The sequence below is a fragment of the Geotrypetes seraphini genome, chromosome 1 (assembly GCF_902459505.1).
Source record: "Geotrypetes seraphini chromosome 1, aGeoSer1.1, whole genome shotgun sequence".
NCBI lineage: Eukaryota > Metazoa > Chordata > Amphibia > Gymnophiona > Dermophiidae > Geotrypetes > Geotrypetes seraphini.
Window position 1 is genome coordinate 33,807,889 of NC_047084.1, and position 19,324 is coordinate 33,827,212.

General features: G+C 40.2%; 1 protein-coding gene across 3 annotated transcripts in view; it reads right to left on the reverse strand.

The window, feature by feature from the left end:
* Window positions 1-19,324, reverse strand: part of HOMER1 (homer scaffold protein 1) — a 246,911-nt gene that overhangs the window by 123,507 nt on the left and 104,080 nt on the right. For 2 of the 3 annotated variants that reach the window (XM_033929598.1, XM_033929589.1), the window contains exons 4-5: window positions 15,552-15,584; window positions 1,772-1,864 (exon numbers count right to left, since the gene is read on the reverse strand). In XM_033929598.1, coding sequence (XP_033785489.1) covers window positions 1,772-1,864; window positions 15,552-15,584 — 126 coding nt within the window. The remainder of the gene's footprint in view (window positions 1-1,771; window positions 1,865-15,551; window positions 15,585-19,324) is intronic. The other variant, XM_033929608.1, reaches the window with a different exon arrangement.

A 19,324-nucleotide genomic window follows, 5' to 3' on the forward strand; every position in this document is an offset into this window, starting at 1 on the left:
CGGCTCCCTTGCCACAGTTATTTTTTCACTTTAAAGGTGCCGCCGCGGCTCCTGTCACCAGGGAGTCGGCCAGATCACCACGGCAGCCCCCCCTCTCTCTTGGCCCACTGGGAGCAGGCGAGTGAAGCCCGGTACTTCCGGGTAGCTAAGGGGCGGAGCGCGGCGCGTGCTCAGGGTCCGGGTGGAGAAGCCGGTGCTACAGCCGCTTGCACACATTAGATCACTCCCAACCGTTCGAGGAGAACTGAGGGCTGGAAGAGTAGGTATGAGAAGGGGGTTGGGTTTGGGGGCTATAAAGGAATATGTGAGAGAAGGGAGCTGGGGATGAAAAAAGGATGAGATGGGAGAAGGGGGGCTACAAAAGGGGGCATGTGAGAGAAAGGGGCTGAAGACAGGAGCTGGAAGAATAAGTGAAGGGGGAATGAAGAGGGAGTTCTATGGAGGTGAAGGACAGAGAAAGGGGACAGATTTTTAAGTTGGTGAAAAAAGGTGGAAATAGGGAGGGTAAAAGGGGAAATGGGAGCCTGAATAGAGGGGGTAAGACATAAGAAGAATAGCCATACTGGATAAGACTAATCTATTCTAGCACCCGTTAATGTAAGGTGATGATGGACAGGGGGGATGTAAAACAAAGGGGCTGCTGCTGGATAAGGTGAGCAGTGATGGAGTGGTGGAGGACACAGGGGAGGTAAAAGGAAGGGATAATGGATGGGGAGCAGGCAAGGGGTGGTTGTGGACAGCCAAGGAAACCTCCCCCCCCCAAAAAAAAAACACAGAAAGCGACTAAGGAGAGAGAAAAATAAATAAAGACAGACACACACACACATATATTCTAGCACCCGTTAATGTAACGGGCTATAAGACTAGTAAGTTTATAAGAACGCAGTAGCCAAGGTTTGTTCCTTCTTTCTAATTAGGGTGTATTTCTTTCCGATAGAGTTGTCGCTAGTGTGAACCAATAAGGTTAATAATGGCTAAAGAGGCGATATAAGATGTTCTCTTGAAGAAGCTCCTAGATGGAGTAAAATGGGGACGTTCCATTGAGCAGAGCAACTAATGATATTATCAATAGCTTTCTTCAGCTTAGCTGCTACGAGCAAAACTTACCAACAGCCTGCTACAGTTAAAAGCTAAGTATCAGGCAAATGAATTGTTCTTTTACTGCTATCAATTTGCACACAAAGCACTTTAGGACAAGGAAATAAGTTATAAGAAATAAAAATAATTAAGAAATTTTTTTTACAAATTTGAAAAAATTTAATAATGAAATTAAAAAATGATGGGATTATATGGGACCAATGATAGCTCATGAATTGGTTGTGTTGACAAGACAAGTTCTACAGTCAACAACTATGAGCACTTGAAGTCACCATTCTCTATAAAAACATAAAAAGGATAGAATCTACTCCCTATTAGAAACACATTAGAAGGGTGTTGTGTTTTTGACAGAATTTCATTATATTATTACATAATTTGGTAATATACCAGGTTTGTGTTATATGGTTCACAGCTCAAATTGTATGCATCTCTAATTTATAAATATTTTTCTGAATTTGAGAAGTTTCAAAAAGTTTATAATTATTTTTCTAAATCACTCATAAAAGGACATTAAGGGGTCTTTTTACTAAGGCGCATTAGACTATAATGCTAACGCATCTATAGACTATAATGGATGCGTTAGCATTTAGCGTGCGCTAAAACGGCTAGCGCGCCTTAGTAAAAGGATCCCTAAATGTACAAGAATGGGATACAATATATTCAAGGCACCCACCTGTGAAGGTGTACTGGTCAGCTCCATCTTCTCTTGGGACTTCTCCTTTGCTAATCGTGCAGCTTCTTTAAATTCCTGAAATTTTTCTGCAAACTGAAATACATAGTGTTTGTTTAAAAAATGTAAATGCACAACAAAAGAAAACAAAACCATTTAGGCTGCTCAATAGCTGTTTTCGGGGTCTAATCCTAATGTCAGAAGCACTATGTTCAAATTAGTATTTTAATGTGTAGAACTAAAGTAAGGTTATCAAACAATCTAAAAAAAATGTTACTGCCTACAAATTATTTCCATATATTCATGAATAGTTCTAATCCATTCATCAATTTATTACAGATTAATTAATCTAAGATTGAAAAATAAATTTCTTACCAGGTAATCCTTTCCCTGTGACTTCATTCCAATAACAAAGGCAACCCGTTCTGTTCTCCCATTTTTCAGACAGACACAAATCAAAGTTGAGGGTGACCTGGACTGACTATAGCATCACTCAGTCTACCTTTGTTCCATTAAATGTATCCAATGGCAACATTAAGCTAGACTTTAAAATCTATACTTGGTGTTATACTAGGAATTTTGGCTTACCTCTGTCAATTCCTGTTATATTAGTTCTCCATACCAGTCTGAATAGCTGGATAATATCCTCCCCCTTTCAGGCTGAGACCAGAACACCAAGATCTCACTTCTCTTGAGATCTGCCTGCTCCTCTCTGACATCAGGCAGCAAGGCTGCTCCTCCTTCCCAGTTGACCAACTTCCATACCATAACAACTGAAAAACACTAAACAAAAATCAATGTGTCACATGATGCATAATTTAGAAAACATTGGAATGCATGTATTAAGTTAATGAAGGAGGCAATTGTCCAGATTGTTGTGGAGAACTAATAACAAGAACTGACAGAGGTAAGCCAAAATTTCCATTGTATGTTATTCTCCTCACCAGTCTAGATAGTTGGGTGTGAATATATCCATGAGAGGTCACTTGTAGTTGAGCCTCCTCTCAGATCTGATGCTCTGTACACAACAGAACTCTTCCTAAATGATAAACTGAGCTCCTGATGACCCTCTGACAACTTTTAGGAAAAAAGTCTTTTTCTCAGAAATAGACTATTTATTCCTCAGTTACAGCAGAAACCTTAAACTTCAACCCTCTTCAATTTTTTTTTCAATCATTGTCCTATTTTGCAGACAGTACTGTAACTTTAAATCACTATCTTGCTAAGCTCAGACTCTGCAGCAGCCTATAAATAGGGTCACAGACTCAAGATGCAGTACCCACGACCACACACAAACGCCACCTCCGCACACACTCAGTTCAGTATAAGATCTGTAAACAGGGTTACAGAAAGTAAAGATACGGCAGTTCCTACAGCTATATTCCAATACCACTTTCTCTCATACAGTTCTTGCAATTGCAGTCAAATGTCACCCTCTTCCACAAAGTTCAATCTATGCAGAAGCTTTGGCAAACACAGCTGCAGATAAAAGATGCAGTTGCTAAAGCTACGTTTAAACACTGTTTTCTTCCCAAAACTTAGTCTCTACAACAAACTATTAAATATGAAAGCAAAGTCCAAAAATTTCACACATGTATCTGTATATAGTTTCAGGCATCTTGTCCATTTTTCAACCAGAAAGGGACCTGCTTTCTTTTTCCCCTGTTCCTGGCTTTCTCTCTTAGAAATGCACAGTAAAAAAAAAAAAAAACAACCAAAACCCAAAACAATTCTCTCTCTCCAAAGGACTCTACCCCAAGGGTCTTATCTAGCTGTTCTTCCTATTTACAGTATATAATTGAATGTACACAAACCAGATACCTAAGAAACAATAAAATCTTGATCTCACTAGCTGTCCAGAATTTCAGGTATCTGCTGTATATCTGCCTTTGTTTATATTTCATCAGACGCACAGAAGTTGTATAGAACAGGCTGGTCATTTTATTTTCAAATGTGCTCTGAAGAACACTCATTTGTCTAATTTGTAGCACTCCAAGATAGAATACAACACCATCACTCCATATTGCTGCCATATATTGTGGGAGTGCTTTACAGATACCCTTGTTTTTTCCACAAATAATGTGGAATGTACTTTCTCAGTTCCTGTGGATCATTATGCACTGCCAACTAGTAGGTCTCAAAAACAGCAGGTAAGCCATTTGAAAATGGAAGGCTTTGGATTTTGCTAACTTCTTCCTACTGAAATATAGGGCAAAAAATAAGCACAACACTATTCTAAGTAAAACTTTAGAAATCTTAACTGCTAGAAAATAGATGTTTTGCTCTTGAATCCTTTAGATTAGTTGTAACATAGGTAAACCAATAAATTTTTTAAAAAGGTCAAATTAGCCTCTGGAATAGAAGTTCAATTTGTCCATAAAACCGCCTTGTCTTGTAAAAAAAAAAAAAAAAAGTGATATTGATAAGGCTTCATACATCTTAACTATACAGAATATTTGGCTATTAAAAAGGGCATTAGTGGATAAAGCAAAGACACTTACCTGTAGCAGGTGTTCTCCGAGGACAGCAAGCATACATTCTCACATGTGGTAGGTTGTGAAAATATATGCCTGCTGTTTTTGGAGAACTAACTACTACAGTTATTTCTGCCTTCTCCGAGGACAAGCATGCATAATATTCTCATATGTGGGACTCCCAAGTTGCCAGGACCATGTCTCTAGAAGAGGTTATACACACAATGAAAAAAACTCCATCTAACGTAAAACTAACGATGCTAATTCTTATGAGGGTAGGAAAAGCCACAGAAATGGAGCTATCATCTTAACAGGTATTTAATAGGCAGAACCAAGCAGCTCCTACTTCAATCATAGGCATAAAAACCTCCCCTCCAGATTTCAATTTTTTTTAAATATTGTATTCCATAGTTCTATAATTCATAAAATTTTCTCCCAGATGTGTTCAAAATCACTTCATCATATTTTCTCCCACATATGTTCAAAATCACTTAATTCAAATGCTACATAGTCCAGATTGCTAGAATACAATTATAAATATAAGGAACAAATCACTTAACTTTCAGGATCATTGTTCTGGATACGCGATTCCTCCTTTCCAGATATACAATGCATGTCAGAATATAAACTACTTCTTCCTCTTCTTCTGTTATAACTTTCAAAATTAGCTGCCATCCATACCGCTTTCATATATCCAACAGACGCAGCCAGCATTTCCGGTAAGTTAAGATTCTTTACCGCTGCATCAGGGCTTTCAAGTATAGCAGCTTCATTTGGTTCAATTGCAGGCCATTCAGGACAGAGGTCCAGTTAGAAGAGGTTAAACACTGAATATACAGGAGATTGGTGAACTCTATAGGGTTGGAGGGAAATTTGGCACTCAAGATGTAAAAAGATTCTGCAGAACTGCTTGTCCAAACTGACTATCTCTTCTGGAGTTGTGTTTGAAACAGAAGTGAAAAGTAAATATATGGATTGAGGACCAAATAGCTGCCTTACAGATTTCTTCAACAGATGCAGAGCAAAAATGAGCCACCAAGGCAGCCATAGCCAGTACATTGTGGGCCATCAGACAGCTTGGTACCATAAACCCAGTCCGAGTATAGGTAGGTAAAAGAATACAGTCTGCAAGCCAAGTGGAATGGCTCTCTTGGAAACAGCAACTCCAGCTGGGAACACCTTTATGTGGTTTAGTTCAGCTAGTATACCAGAGCATAATCAACCCTCTATACGTTTAATTTTAATTGTTTTATTTCATTTTACTGTATACATTTTTACTACACACTTTTTGCAAACTGTTTAGCTATTTTCATGATAAACGGTATATCAAATATGAAATAAACTTGGAAACTTCTCTAGGATGAAAAAATGGATTTGGAAAGAAAACAAGCAAAATGATAGATTGGTTGAGGTGGACTTCTGAAACTACTTTAGGGAGGAATTTTGGATGTGTTCAAAGGACTACCCTGTTATGACAGAACCTTGAATAGGGAGGATCCAATACAAGGGCGTGAAGTTCACTCACCCAGCATGCCGATGTGAGGGCTATGAAGAAAACAACTTTCCAAGTGAGTAAGATGTAAGTGGCTCAAATGGAGATTTCATAAGAACAGAGAGCACTACATTAATTTCCCAAGCAACAGGAGGAGGTTTGATAGGTAGTTTAGGTAGTTTATGAAATGGACTACTAAGGGATGTACAGAAAGAAGTTTCTTGTCCAGGTGGGACTGAGAAGAACTTATAGCACCAAGATGAACTCTAACCAAATTGTTTTTTAGACCAGAATTAGAAGGGCACAAAAGGTAGTCGAGGATGGATAGAAGTGTTCTAGTGGTTAGAACCCCTACCTCAGCACCCTGAAGCTGTATGTTCAGTACCCGCATCACTCCTTGTGACCCTGGGCAAGTAGTTAGATTGTGAGCTGGCCAGGACAGATAGGGAGAAATACTTAAGAGTACCTGAAAATAAAAAACTTCAAATAGAAGTGGTATATAAGAAATGTAAATAAATGAGAATGTAATGTACACCAGAAAAGAAGCTTGTCTACTTGAAGCAATAACGGTGATGAGTTGAAGGTTTACTAGACGTTTCAATGACAGCGGATACTGCAGTCGAGAGGCATAAAGGATTTACCTGTTCGGTAAAAGAAACCATGCTGTTACTGCTATTAAACTAGAGTTTGAAGTAGAGACCCTTTGTTCTGAGTTAGCAATGTTAGAAATGGCTTCAGTATCTACAGTTTCCTAATTGAGAGCACTAGGAAGAGTGGAAACCAAACCTGGCATGGCCAAAAAGTGCTATGAGGATCATGGTGCCAACCTGGTCTTTGCAAAGTTTGAGTAGTTTTCCCTATAGAAGGGATTGAAGGATATATGTAAAGGAACTTAACTCCCCAGTGAAGTAGAAAGGTGCCCAATGCAACATGATTGTGGACAAAGAGTCTGGAATAGAATTGTGGAAGTTTGCTGTTCTGAGGGGCAGCAAAGAGGACTATGTCCAGTGTTTTGAGAGAAAATTGGATGCAAGACTGTCGTGCTGAGAGACCATTTGTGAGGTTGAAGAAGCCACTCAACTTGTCTGCCAACACATTTTGCCTCTCTGCCAAGTAAACTGCCCTGAAAAGTATCAGAGGAAAGGCTTCCAGATGAGGCGCGGGACGCACGAGGAGTCGCTGCCCGCGGCTTTGTGCACTGCGTCAGTGAGGAAGAGGGAGCCAGCCCAAAGATAACACCGGGGGCGGCATAAAACGTCCAAGTGGGAGCAGGCCAGAAGTTAAAGCACAGCATGGAGGGAGGGAGGCAACAAAGGTAAGGGGAATGACTTTATTTTTGAATTTAGTGATTGAATAGTGTCAATTTTGAGAATTTACATCTGCTGTCTGTATTTTGCACTGTTCAGCAAAAAAATGCATTTGTTTCTTTTTCTCTGGGGTTGTACATCACACAGAGTCTTGAATCTTAGGGTTTATTTGTATATATATTAGTAGTTTTAGTTTTTGGTTCCGCATTTGCATGGGATTATCTGTTTTCTGGTAGGAATGAATGTTGAGAAACATACAGTGTGCTTTGTGTAGTTTAATTTTGAGGTTAACCATTATGTGTTTTTCTGTGTTGGTGTGTGTGTGTGTGTTGGTGTTTGTGTGTTGATGTGTGTGTGTTGGTATGTGTGTTGGTGTGTGTGTGTGTGTGTGTGTGTAAAATGGATGGAAAAAATTGTGTTACAATTAGTACTATTATGGGGATGGGGTCTGGGGCAGAGATTAGGTGGAGATGGGTGGGGTCTGGCCCACAACTTAGTCCAGTGTTCTTCAATCGCCGGTCCACAAAATAATTCTTTTATTTCCGCAGGTCCATAGGTGTCAAAAGGTTGAAGAACATTGATCTAGATGATCTCCCTTAACCAGCATTGAAGCATCTGTGGTTAGATGTTTTTGGTGGAGAAAGGGCTAGAAAGGGAGACCCTGGGTAAGATGTGTGGTACCATCCACCATTGGCATGAGTGGTGACAAATTTGAGCAGAGAGAGATCCCTTGGCTTGAGACCATTGTGTTGATAAGGTCCACTTTTGGAATCCTTAAGTGAAGGAATGCAAATGGGATCACATGAACCATCAATGCCATGTAGACTCAAGAGTAATGTTAGGGAATTCTTCACGGAGAGGATGTCTGGAATGTGCTCCCAACGGAGGTGGTAGAGAGGAAAACAGTGACACAAGTTCAAAAAACCATGGGATGAACACAGAGGATCTTTAATCAAAAAATAATGGTATATATTGAAGAACTAAGGGCAATACTGAGCAGACTTGCACAGTCTGTGTCCCATATATAGCCATTCAGTTGAAGAAGGGCTGGGGAGGGCTTCAACGGCTGGGATGGTTTAGATGGGCTGGAGTAATCTTTGATGGAGACTCCAGTAGATGGAACCTAAAAGGACAATTTAAATTAAATCATTAATTTATAGAATACACAGTTGGGCATTTACTATGTGACAGAGCAAGTGTAACATCAACGTGCGGAAGTGCGCTTGAGGGTGGAGATTGTCACACGTGAATGAGATTGTTGACCCTCTGCTCAAGTAGAAAAGCCCAACCTTGAATGTTGTTGCTCTTATCAACTCCAAGGATTGAGAAATCTGTAGATGTGACTTTTGATAGTTGACAGAAAACCCTAGAAGCTCAGAGATGAACTGTTGAGGTGATAGCAATCTGAAGCTTCTGCGTTGAGAAGGCCTTGATCAACCGGTCGACTAAATACGGAAATATGTGAAACCCCCAAGAGTAATGGCATGCCACAATTACTACTAGGCATTTCATGTAGACACAAGGAGCAAAGGAAAGTCCAAAGGGCAGTGTCAAGGACTTATGCAAAAGCAAAGATACTTCCTGTGAGCAGGAAGGATGAATATGTTAGTGTAGGCTTCTGTGATCTAAAGCACAAAGCCACTATCCTTTTTCTAGCAGGGGTAGAAGGTAACCCAGAGGGACAATGCAAACCTTCTTCAGCAAAAATGTGTTTAGATTGCAGAGGTCTGAATGGCTTAGGCAAAGTTAACATGGTGTCTGGCAGATACATTTTTTTTAAAAACACAATCTTTTCTCCAAACAGATGATCACCCTTTCAAGGAACATCTGAAAGGAACTTTTGATCAGAGACTCTGAGCCAAGATAAACGGCACATAGCAATTGCCATTGCAGATGTTCCAGAAGAAACATCAAATATGCCTCTAGCTAGGAACTTTCTCATAGTGAACAAGTTATTAGATAACTGTTGGAATTCTTTAAGTTTGTCCTGAAGCAAGAATTCCTTGTACTCTGAAAAGTTGTTTAAGCAAAGGATTTTAAATAAATGGCAGTCCATAATTCTACTGATGAGCATGAATGGTTGAAAAATCAGTTATACTCTAACACAGTGGTCTCAAACTCAAACCCTTTGCAGGGCCACATGTTGGATTTGTAGGTACTTGAAGGGCCGCAGAAAAAATAGTTAATGAATTATTAAATAAATGAAAAAAACAAAAGGAATTGACCCCAAAATATCCACAAAGAAGAAAATCCAGAGAAAACCAAAAAAACTCTGTGGAGTGACGATGTTCCCAAATGGACTTTATTTGAAAGTATCAAAGTTCCAAAGGTACACTAAAATCATCCACATAAAATAATTCCATCCACATAAAAGTAAATCATCCACATAAGAGCCTTAAAGGACCTAGTCCGCTAGGGATACAGGACCCAACACGGTCTGCGTTTTGACAAAAAGTCTTCTTCAGGGGTCCCTGGGAGTCCTATAAAGGTGAGTACGTGAGAAACAATTGTGTGGTGAACCGGAAGTGAGACATTGCTTGCATTTGCATTTGTCAAAACGCGGACCGTGTTGGGTCCTGTATCCCTAGCGGACTAGGTCCTTTAAGGCTCTTATGTGGATGATTTACTTTTATGTGGATGATTTTAGTGTACCTTTGGAACTTTGATACTTTCAAATAAAGTCCATTTGGGAACATCGTCACTCCACAGAGTTTTTTTGGTTTTATTAAATAAATGACAATTTTGCATGACTCTTTATAGTTTATAAATCTTTCCTTTTGTCTAAGTCTTAATAATAATATAATTTATAGCTAAAGAGACACATGATCAAGAAACTGTTTTATTTTACTTTTGTGATTATGATAAACATACCATGGGCCTCAAAATAGTACATGGCGGGCCGTATGTGGTCCCCGGGCTGCACGTTTGAGACCACTGCTCTAACAGGTGTTATCCGGGGACAGCAGGCAGATATTCTCACATGTGGGTGACGTCATCCAAGGAGCCCGGTACAGATAGTGCAAAAGTGCACTATCACTTTAAGCTTATAGACAGTACAAAATACAGCCCTCAGACTGATCTACTCACTAAGCAAATATGACCACATCACCACTACATACCTAGATTCACACTGGCTACCTACACAAGCGCGAATACTATTCAAATTCTACTGTCTATTATTCAAAGTAATGAACGGCACTGCCCCCACCTACCTAATCAATCGCCTACATCGGAACAAATCAACCAATCCTCCCCCCCCCCATTCAAAGGTACACAGCGCAAGAAGATGTATGACAACCTACTAGCAACGCAAGCAGTGAAACTTGATCACCACCTCTCCATCATGCTGACAACAACGACCGACTACAAATCATTTCGAAAAGAAATCAAAACCCTGTTATTCAAAAAATTCATCAAGAAATCCTAACACATCTCCAAGACTATTCCCACTCTTGTAAATCTCCCAGCAAAGTCTCAACCTTGTAAACAGCACCCTAATTTGTAATTCCCTAGAAATGACCAGTTATTACATTACATTAGTGATTTATATTCCGCCTTTACTTTGCGGTTATCCGCCCAGAACTGCAAGGTATTGGTAGAATAGAAGTCACTAATGTAATGTAATGTAAGATACAAGTGGATGAGAGACAAGAGGTTTATTGTTGAAAGGAGTATCGAAAGCACTAATAGCACCGAGGTGAACTCTGACCAAAGTAGTCTTAAGTTCAGTTGGATAAATGAAGAAGATAGTTGAACACTGAAGAAATAAGTGAGGAGGAAGCATTCAAGTCATGGAGGTTATACCATGATATGAAGCGTATCCACTTATGTTGATAGCATTGCTGAGTGGAAGGCTTTCTGGAAGCTATGACCGCTTGTATTGAGTCAGAAAGATTAAATTCTATTGAAGGTAGACCAAGAGGTACCAAGCAGTTAGGTGCAGTGACTACAGGTTGGGATGTAAATGAGATCATTGACTCTGATTGAGTAGAGATGGAAAGATCTGCAATGGAATTGGATCCTTGGCACTAAGTTGAAGTAGAAGGGGGAACCATGGTTGCCTAGGCCACCAAGGAGCTATCAGAATCATGATGGCTGACTCTTGCTTGAGCTTGACTAAAATCTTCTGAAAGGGAGGAATTTGTGGAACACATATAGGAACTTGTTCGTCCAATCTAGAAGAAAAGCATCTGCTTCAAAACGATGAGGAGAGTATTGTCTGGAGCAGAAGCAAGGTAACTTGTGGTTGTGGGGAGACACAAACAGGCCTATCTGAGGAGTCCCCCCAAAGAGAGAAGATATAGCACAAGTTTCACTAAAAACCAGGTCTAGAATTGCTTCACCTCTTGTCCATTCTTGAACCAGCTGCTCCATAAAGCAGTCCTTGATTTCACCAAGGAATTTGATTTCTTCCTTCCATCAGGAGGGAAGGCACTGGCACATGTATGGTAAGGGCACTGCCTGAAGATTTAAAGTGAGTCCTGAATGAACCCGAAAAATGGGAATCCCCTCTACTAGCGGTCTCTCCCTCTCATCTCAGTTTCCTTCTAGGGGTTTGGGAGAATTTGTTGTTTCAGTCATGAAGATTTAAAGTGACAGTGCACTTGTAAGTTTCCATTTTGGGTTCTATGGATGACTTCTCCCACACATGAGAATATTATGTCTGCTTATGCTCAGAAATAATATAATGCCAGATTCCAAGTGAAAACCAAAACAAAACTACTCCAAACGTGATTATGAATCAAACACAAACAAAAATACAATACCATTAGATATAATTATATACTAGAAAAATGTACTGTAATTTTGAAAGGGACTCTCATAGAATGAATTTAAGCCATTAGTGAAGTCTGTTTCTTTGACTGTTATGCTTAATGAGTATAATTGAGTCCCTTATACAGTACCAGCCAAGTACACAAAAGCGTCTTTAAACAAGTTTTTTTATAACAAAAATATTGTCAATGGCTTCACATATTAAACAGCTTCATATAATCCACTATCTTAAAGAGTGCACTTATCTCATTGTTTCATTCTTCTTATATACAAACTGCATTAATTTGGTTCCGATATCCAACTTGCTGTTTCAAATCACCTATATCAGGGGTAAGGAAGCTGCCACTACCTTTTTTATTCAAAACTGTTTCACAAACTCAAGTACAACAATTTGATTAGCCCTTACAAACATAGCATCTGGGTGTATTACCAGGACTGTTTTTCGTTTTTAAGGTATCATACACCGAAGTTAGCAAATCGAGAAGCAAAATGATCTATTTCATTCTGACACACCTGATAACACTCTTCAGTGCATGCAAGTAGCTAAAACATTGCCCTTTCCTGGTATGTAGTGTTTACAGACTACTTCTAGCTTCTTTTGATTCCTCTACCCCATTGTTTAAATACATCAGAGATACAAATTTGTCAATAAGGCCATATGTTTCCTGAACAGATTATCTAGGTACAAAATATTGTTTTCATTTCCCAAAAATTCATATAAATTATGCCATATCTTTCTCATTAACCATTTTTGCACAGTGGTTATTTATTTTACCTAGTTCACAACTACAGACATCTATAACTACCTAGATCCTGGGACTTGTCCTTGCATATACTGTTCTAAAGCACAAGTTAAGAGATGTTTTAAGTAATATTTCTGGCTTGAGTGTTCACCTCTTAACTGGCCATCATGCCAACAGACTATTATCCAATGGTTGCACGTGAAGCCTGGCTCAAAGAACAAACTATAGCTTCTACCATTTACCCCCAAATTCTCAAATGTTGATCTGTTAGTATCTGAAAAGACCTCTATAAGGCTCATATTCTTATTAAAGTCCACATCTTTTTCCGAGGAAACATATCCTCTGGCTTAAAGGCATCTTACCTCCAGATACCACTTTGAATATGAGCTAACACATTCTTTTTCTAGATGAAAATCAGCACAGACATTTTGTACTAGATCATACTCTCATCTTCATTTTTTTTAAGGCGCATGCCCTGATTAACAAATTGTCTAGATAGTGATATATTAAAAATCATTGGACTTTGAGACTCATCACATTTGAAAAAAGGACCTTTATAAAAACCCTCAGAATAAACATATACTATAATATGTAGTGACCATTTTGTAATGCAAAATTTAGGAACATTTGTACAGACTCTATTCTTCAATTATGTTTCATGAAAAATTAATACTGAAAGTTCAACTCTGTAAGGTTAAAACCCCTGCATATAGCTTCAATGCAGAGGTTAACAAACTCCTGCATTGATTCCACAGGCTATGCTTTAAAGCAAAGTGAACTTTGATCTACATCTGCTTTTGGAAGAACTGCCATGGCCCACTTAATTGATGCAACTTCTGACTAGTATTGCATCATAAACATTTTGCTCAGGTACGTACTGAGGGCAAGATAACCTCCAAGTTGTTCGGATAAGGAGCTGGGGTTCCTGGAATTGCAATTTTCGGTGATGTAATGTGGTTATTCTTGGGTTGACTAAGGTCAAGAGACAGAGTAGAGATAAGTCCTTTGGCCAAGGGACATATATGAAGCATCTTCAGAGAGCAAAGGGGTCTGATCCCAGAGGTCTGACCCTAGTTATGAAGTGTTCCAGAGTTCCAGTTTCTGTCCTCTGCAGCTCATACCCATTGCTGGGCTCCCTCCATCTGACTGCACCATGGAATCTTCAGAGTTTGGCAAGACAGAACTTCTCCTTACTGAAAGGTGGTATACAGCTCTGTTATTTATTTAGCGGGGAGCTAGTAGGCATAACTTAGGCCTGTAGTGTAATCATGAATTTTTTTGAGCAGCCTAGTTTATTCAGTGTATATGTCTCAGATTCTCATTGTACTATTATGATTACTTGCTGCTGCTGGTTTTAAAATAAGTTAATTTTACTTTTAGAATACCTGGCATGGTTCATTGCTCATCAATTCTAGTTCAGGAGCTTAGAATTCAGATCCAATTACAGGGGAACATAAATAAAGCTAAACCATAGTGCTAGATCATATAAATCCTATTACACACTTTCATTCCTCACTGCACTGTTCTCCAGTAGGAGGCAGTAGCCTGTGGGCATCTCCTGAACAGCCCGTTTACACCTAAACCTCTCTCAGTGGAAACATAGCCTAATTGTTACAGCAGCAAGCTAACAACCAAAAAAGCCAAGTTTTAAAACCTACATTTTGCCCCCCTGATGTTCTGTGTGGCAATGTGCAAGTTATGTCACTCTCCACAAGTAAAAATTTAGATTGCAAGCTTTCTAGTACAGTGCAATACTTAATGTAACCCATATTCAGCTCAGGTTTTTAAGGATGACTAAAGTTAGAATCTAAACCCTTTTTAATATTTGTAATGTTCATTTACATATTTTTAAAATTTGCAATAATTGAAAATATGTATGTCCACAATGGGTCAGACCGACGATCCATCTATACCAGTATCCCTGATTCCAACAGTAGCCAATGCAGGTCACAAGTACCTAGTAGAATCCCAAAGAGAAGCAAGATTACATATTATCAAGCTCAGGAATAAGTAAAGGCTTTTCCCATGTCTGTTTTAATAGCAGATTATGGTCGTTTCCTCCAGGAACTTGTCCAAACTTGTTTTAAGCCAATACGTTCCAGAGCTTAACTATTCGTTGAGTGAAAATATACAGTAGAATCCCATTTAACCAGTACTCAATCAACTGGCACTCTCAACCATCAGGCAAAAAAATAAATAAATAAATAAATTGTCTCCTGTACTCCTGACCCAACAATCCCCCTTCCCTCCCCTGAAGCAGCAGCCAGCCTTGACCTGGCAACCCCCCTCCCTCCTGCTCCCAAAGCAGCAGCAGCCGGTCCTGACCCGACAACCCCCTCTCTCCCTCCAGCTCCCAAAGCAGCAGCAGCAGCAGCCAGTCCTGACCCGACAACCCTCTCTCCCTCCAGCCCCCGAAACAGCAGTGGCAGCTGGTCCTGATCTGACAACCCCCTTCCCTCCAGCACCTGAAGCAGCAGTGGCAGTCAGTCAGTAGAAGCAGTGCTGTAAACAGGCTGCTTGCATCCAACCCTGGCAGGGCCTTTCCTCTGCCACATGTGGAATAACTTAAGTTTCATAGCTCTACATCATTCTCTTCTTGGTTGGGCTGCGAACTTTTCATTGGCCCCCTCATAAGTCCTCGTACCTAAAGTAAGTCATAGACCCTGGAACTAAGCACTATTGTATAAAACACAGCTAATTTTGAAAGCTGTTTACAGAATAGCACTTAGAGCTATTTTTTTCTGTGCTGATTTATAGAATTTGATCTTTTATGTCAAGAGACAATCAAGTAAAATAACAGAAGTAAGATTCTGCTGTACTGGTTATAGACAGAAAAGAGGAAATGCAAAGTCCAGCTGACCAGACTGGTAGGGAGAATGACAATTATATATATTACATTTGATATTAACTCTGACTTAAGATGGGTGTCTGCATTTATTGAATCAAGTCATATAAAAGGATTACCAGGTGATACAATGTTCTTTTGATGCTTACATGACACTTAACACAAAAACTGGAGCCAGGAATCTGTGAAGGATGGAGGGGAGAAATAAAATGTATTAGCAGTCTAAGATTATTGTTCTTAGGATATTGCAATCAATCACATATCAAATCTACATATATAAGTACTTTAAGAGAGTAAGCATTGTATATACTTGAATATAAACCAAGATTATCTGGCCAAAAAAGGCATCAAAAACTAAACCTTGGGGTATATTGAGGACATGCCTCCATCCCACTTCCATGATGTATGGCATTCCTTCCACTTCCTCCTCTCCTGTAAGGTCCCACCACCCTGCCTGCTCTCTCTCTCTCCAAACTAACAATGATCTCACTTTTTCCTTCCCTTCGCCAAACAGGCACAGCTCCCTCTTATTCCTTACTCCCTGCTTGCTTTTGCTGGCTCATTCCCAAAATGGCTGCCATGACCTCCAGCGAGACTGCAACTGGAGGTTGCAGTAGTCATTTTTACTACAGAGACGGCATGGCAGAAGTGTGTGGGGATTGTGTAGCTTGGGAGTCCTACTGGTGGGAATGGGAAGGAGGGGGGTCATCTGTTCAGAAAAACAGTATGAACTAAGTGGAAACGGTATCTTTTCAGAGGTAGGGGCGATGACGGAGAAAGAACAGCATGCGAGAGGGAAGGAAGGAGGGGGGGGTTGCCAAATACCACAAGAGAGAGAGAAGGAAGGGTGGAATATAACCCCCTTCAATTTATATTCAAGTTAGCACTTCCCCCTAAAAAAGGTGAGAGAAGGGAATGTTATCTCAGTTTATATTTGAGTATATAAGGTATATGTGTTATATGAATGTTCTTGCATGCTGCATATTATGATGTGTCATTTCTATTCCACTGATATTTATCACATTTATGTTATATGATTGCTCTACTGTACTATTTTAATATGCATAGTTGACAGTGTAATATGTTATGCTTATTACTGGGTTCAAGCATATCTCATTTATGGTTATATTTTATCATTCAAATTTCATTTAAATTTCCCCAGAATTCTATTGCTTCAACGGTTCTCCCTCTGCATCTATTCTTATCTCCTCTTTTTAACCTTTCAAATTCCTTTAGATCATTGTAATCTTATTAGTATGTTTATTTTCTTATTTTTCTCCTCTATCTCTATTTTCTTTCTTTATTACTCTTCTAATTGTCATTTTTCCTGGTACTTTAGTTAGATTGTGAGCCTTCGGGACAGTAAGGGAATTTCTAAGTACCTATCTTACTTATAATTTTAATGCACCAATATATTCTTTGTAACCCGTTCTGGGCTCTTTTGGGAGGACGGGCTAAAAAATCGAATAAATAAATAAATATTTGGCCATTTTACTGCTGTTAACAGAACTGTAAAATTTCATGTCAAGTTATACTTCTTATATACAGCCTTGGATAAATCTCTTCATAAGTGATTAACAAATACCAACAAACAAATAAATAATTGAATACACAGATCCTAATCCTGGAGGCACCACAGCCAGTAAGGTTTTCAAGATATCCATAATGAATATGTATGAGAGAGATCTAAATGCAATGCCTTCACTGCATGCAAATCTCTCTCATGAATAGTCATTGTGGGTATCTTGAAAACCTGAATGGCTATGATGCCTCCAGGACTAGGTTTGGAAACTTCTGAAATAGGTAAAGAGAATGTGCATATTTTTCTCTGAAAAAGCACAGTTACTTACCGTAACAGGTGTTATCTGGAGATAGCAGGCAGATATGCTCGCATGTGGGTGATGTCATCCACGGAGCCCAGTACGAACAGTGCAAAAGTGCACCAGCACTGTAAGAGCTTAAAAGCTTTCAGACTGTTTGCACCGTGCATGCACAAGTGCCTTCCCGCCTGATGAGGGCTCACAGTACCTCAGTTCCATAAGCAACCTAAGAAGCCAACCAGGGGAGGTAGTGGGATGTGAGAATATCTGCCTACTGTTCCCGGATAACACCTGTTACAGTTAAGTAACTGTGCTTTATCCTAGGACAAGCAGGCAGCATATTCTCACATGTGGGACTCCCTAGCTTACTGCAAAGGGATGGAGGGAGAGTTGGCCATTAGGAAGAGAATAAATTCTGTGACACTTCTTGGCCAAAACAACCATCTCATCTGGAATAGGATTCTAGACAATAGTGAGATGTGAAAGTATGGATTGAGGACCAAGTGGCTGCTTTGCAAATTTCATCAATGGGAGTGGATCACAAGAAAGTCACTGAGGCTGCATCACTTGAACTTTGTTTGCCCTAACAAGCTTTCGACAGCGTCCCCCACCGTAGATTATTGAACCAAATGAAATCGATGGGATTAGGTGCAACACTAACTCAATGGGTCACTGACTGGCTAAGTGGTAGACTTCAGAGAGTGTTGGTTAACGGTGCCCTCTCCAAAACGTCGAGGGTGTCCAGTGGAGTGCCGCAGGGTTCGGTCCTGGGACCGATCCTTTTCAATATATTCATAGAAGTCCTGACCCAGGGGCTTCAAGGTAAGATAGCATTGTTTGCCGACGATGCCAAACTATGTAACACTGTAAGTAAAAATGATTTGTCTGACAGCATGAAGCAAGACCTGCTTTTACTGGTACATTGGTCCACGACCTGGCAGCTGGGCTTCAATGCGAAAAAATGCAAGATCATGCACCTTGGCAACAATAATCCGTGCAGAACATACACACTGAACGGCGAGACCTTGGCTAGGACGGCAGCAGAGCGGGACTTAGGGGTGGTCATTAGTAAAGACATGAAAACAGCCATCCAAGTGGAAAAGGCTACATCCAAGGCTAGACAAATGCTGGGTTGTATCCGTAGAAGCTTTGTTAGCCGGAAGCCGGAGGTCATAATGCCATTGTACAGAACCATGGTGAGACCTCATCTGGAATACTGTGTGCAATTCTGGAGGCCACACTACCATAAGGATGTACTGAGAGTTGAGTCGGTTCAGCGCATGGCCACTAGGATGATCTTGGGGCTTAAGGATTTCTCATACGAGGACAAGCTGCACAGATTGCGGCTATACTCTCTCGAAGAGCGTAGGGAGAGGGGAGACATGATTGAGACATTTAAGTACGTCACTGGCCGCATAGAGGTGGAAGACAACATTTTCTCTTTCAAGGGTCCGTCAGCCACAAGAGGACATCTGCTGAGAATCAGGGGCGGGAAATTTCATGGGGATACCAGGAAGTACTTCTTCACAGAAAGAGTGGTAGACCATTGGAACAAACTCCCAGAGCAGGTGATCGCGGCCAGCAGCATACAAGATTTTAAGAATAAATGGGATGCCCACGTCGGATCTTTACGAGGGCAGTATAGAGGTGATACCACCTGTGAGCGACCCCTTAGGAGTTGTTAGGGGAGGGTTAATGGAGTGGGCAGACTTGATGGGCTATGGCCCTTTTCTGCCGTCATCTTCTATGTTTCTATGTCCCTCGAGGTGCAACACAGCCTGAGCATAGCCAAAGGAAATACAAGCCGCTAGCCATATGGAAATAGTTCTCTTAGTGACTGGTCGACCTAGTTTGTTGAGGTCAAATGAAATGAACAGTTGAGGTGAAGTCCTGTGAGGTTTAGTCCTTTACAGGCAGTACACTAAGGCAAGCTTACAGCCCAATGTAAGAAGAGCTGCTTCTCCAGGATGAGAATGAGGCTTTGGAAAGAAGACTGGAAGCACAATGGATTGATTCAGATTAAATTCTGTAACAACTTTTGGAAGGAATTTAGGATAAGTGCAGAAAACCACTTTGTCATGGTGAAATACTGTATATGGTGG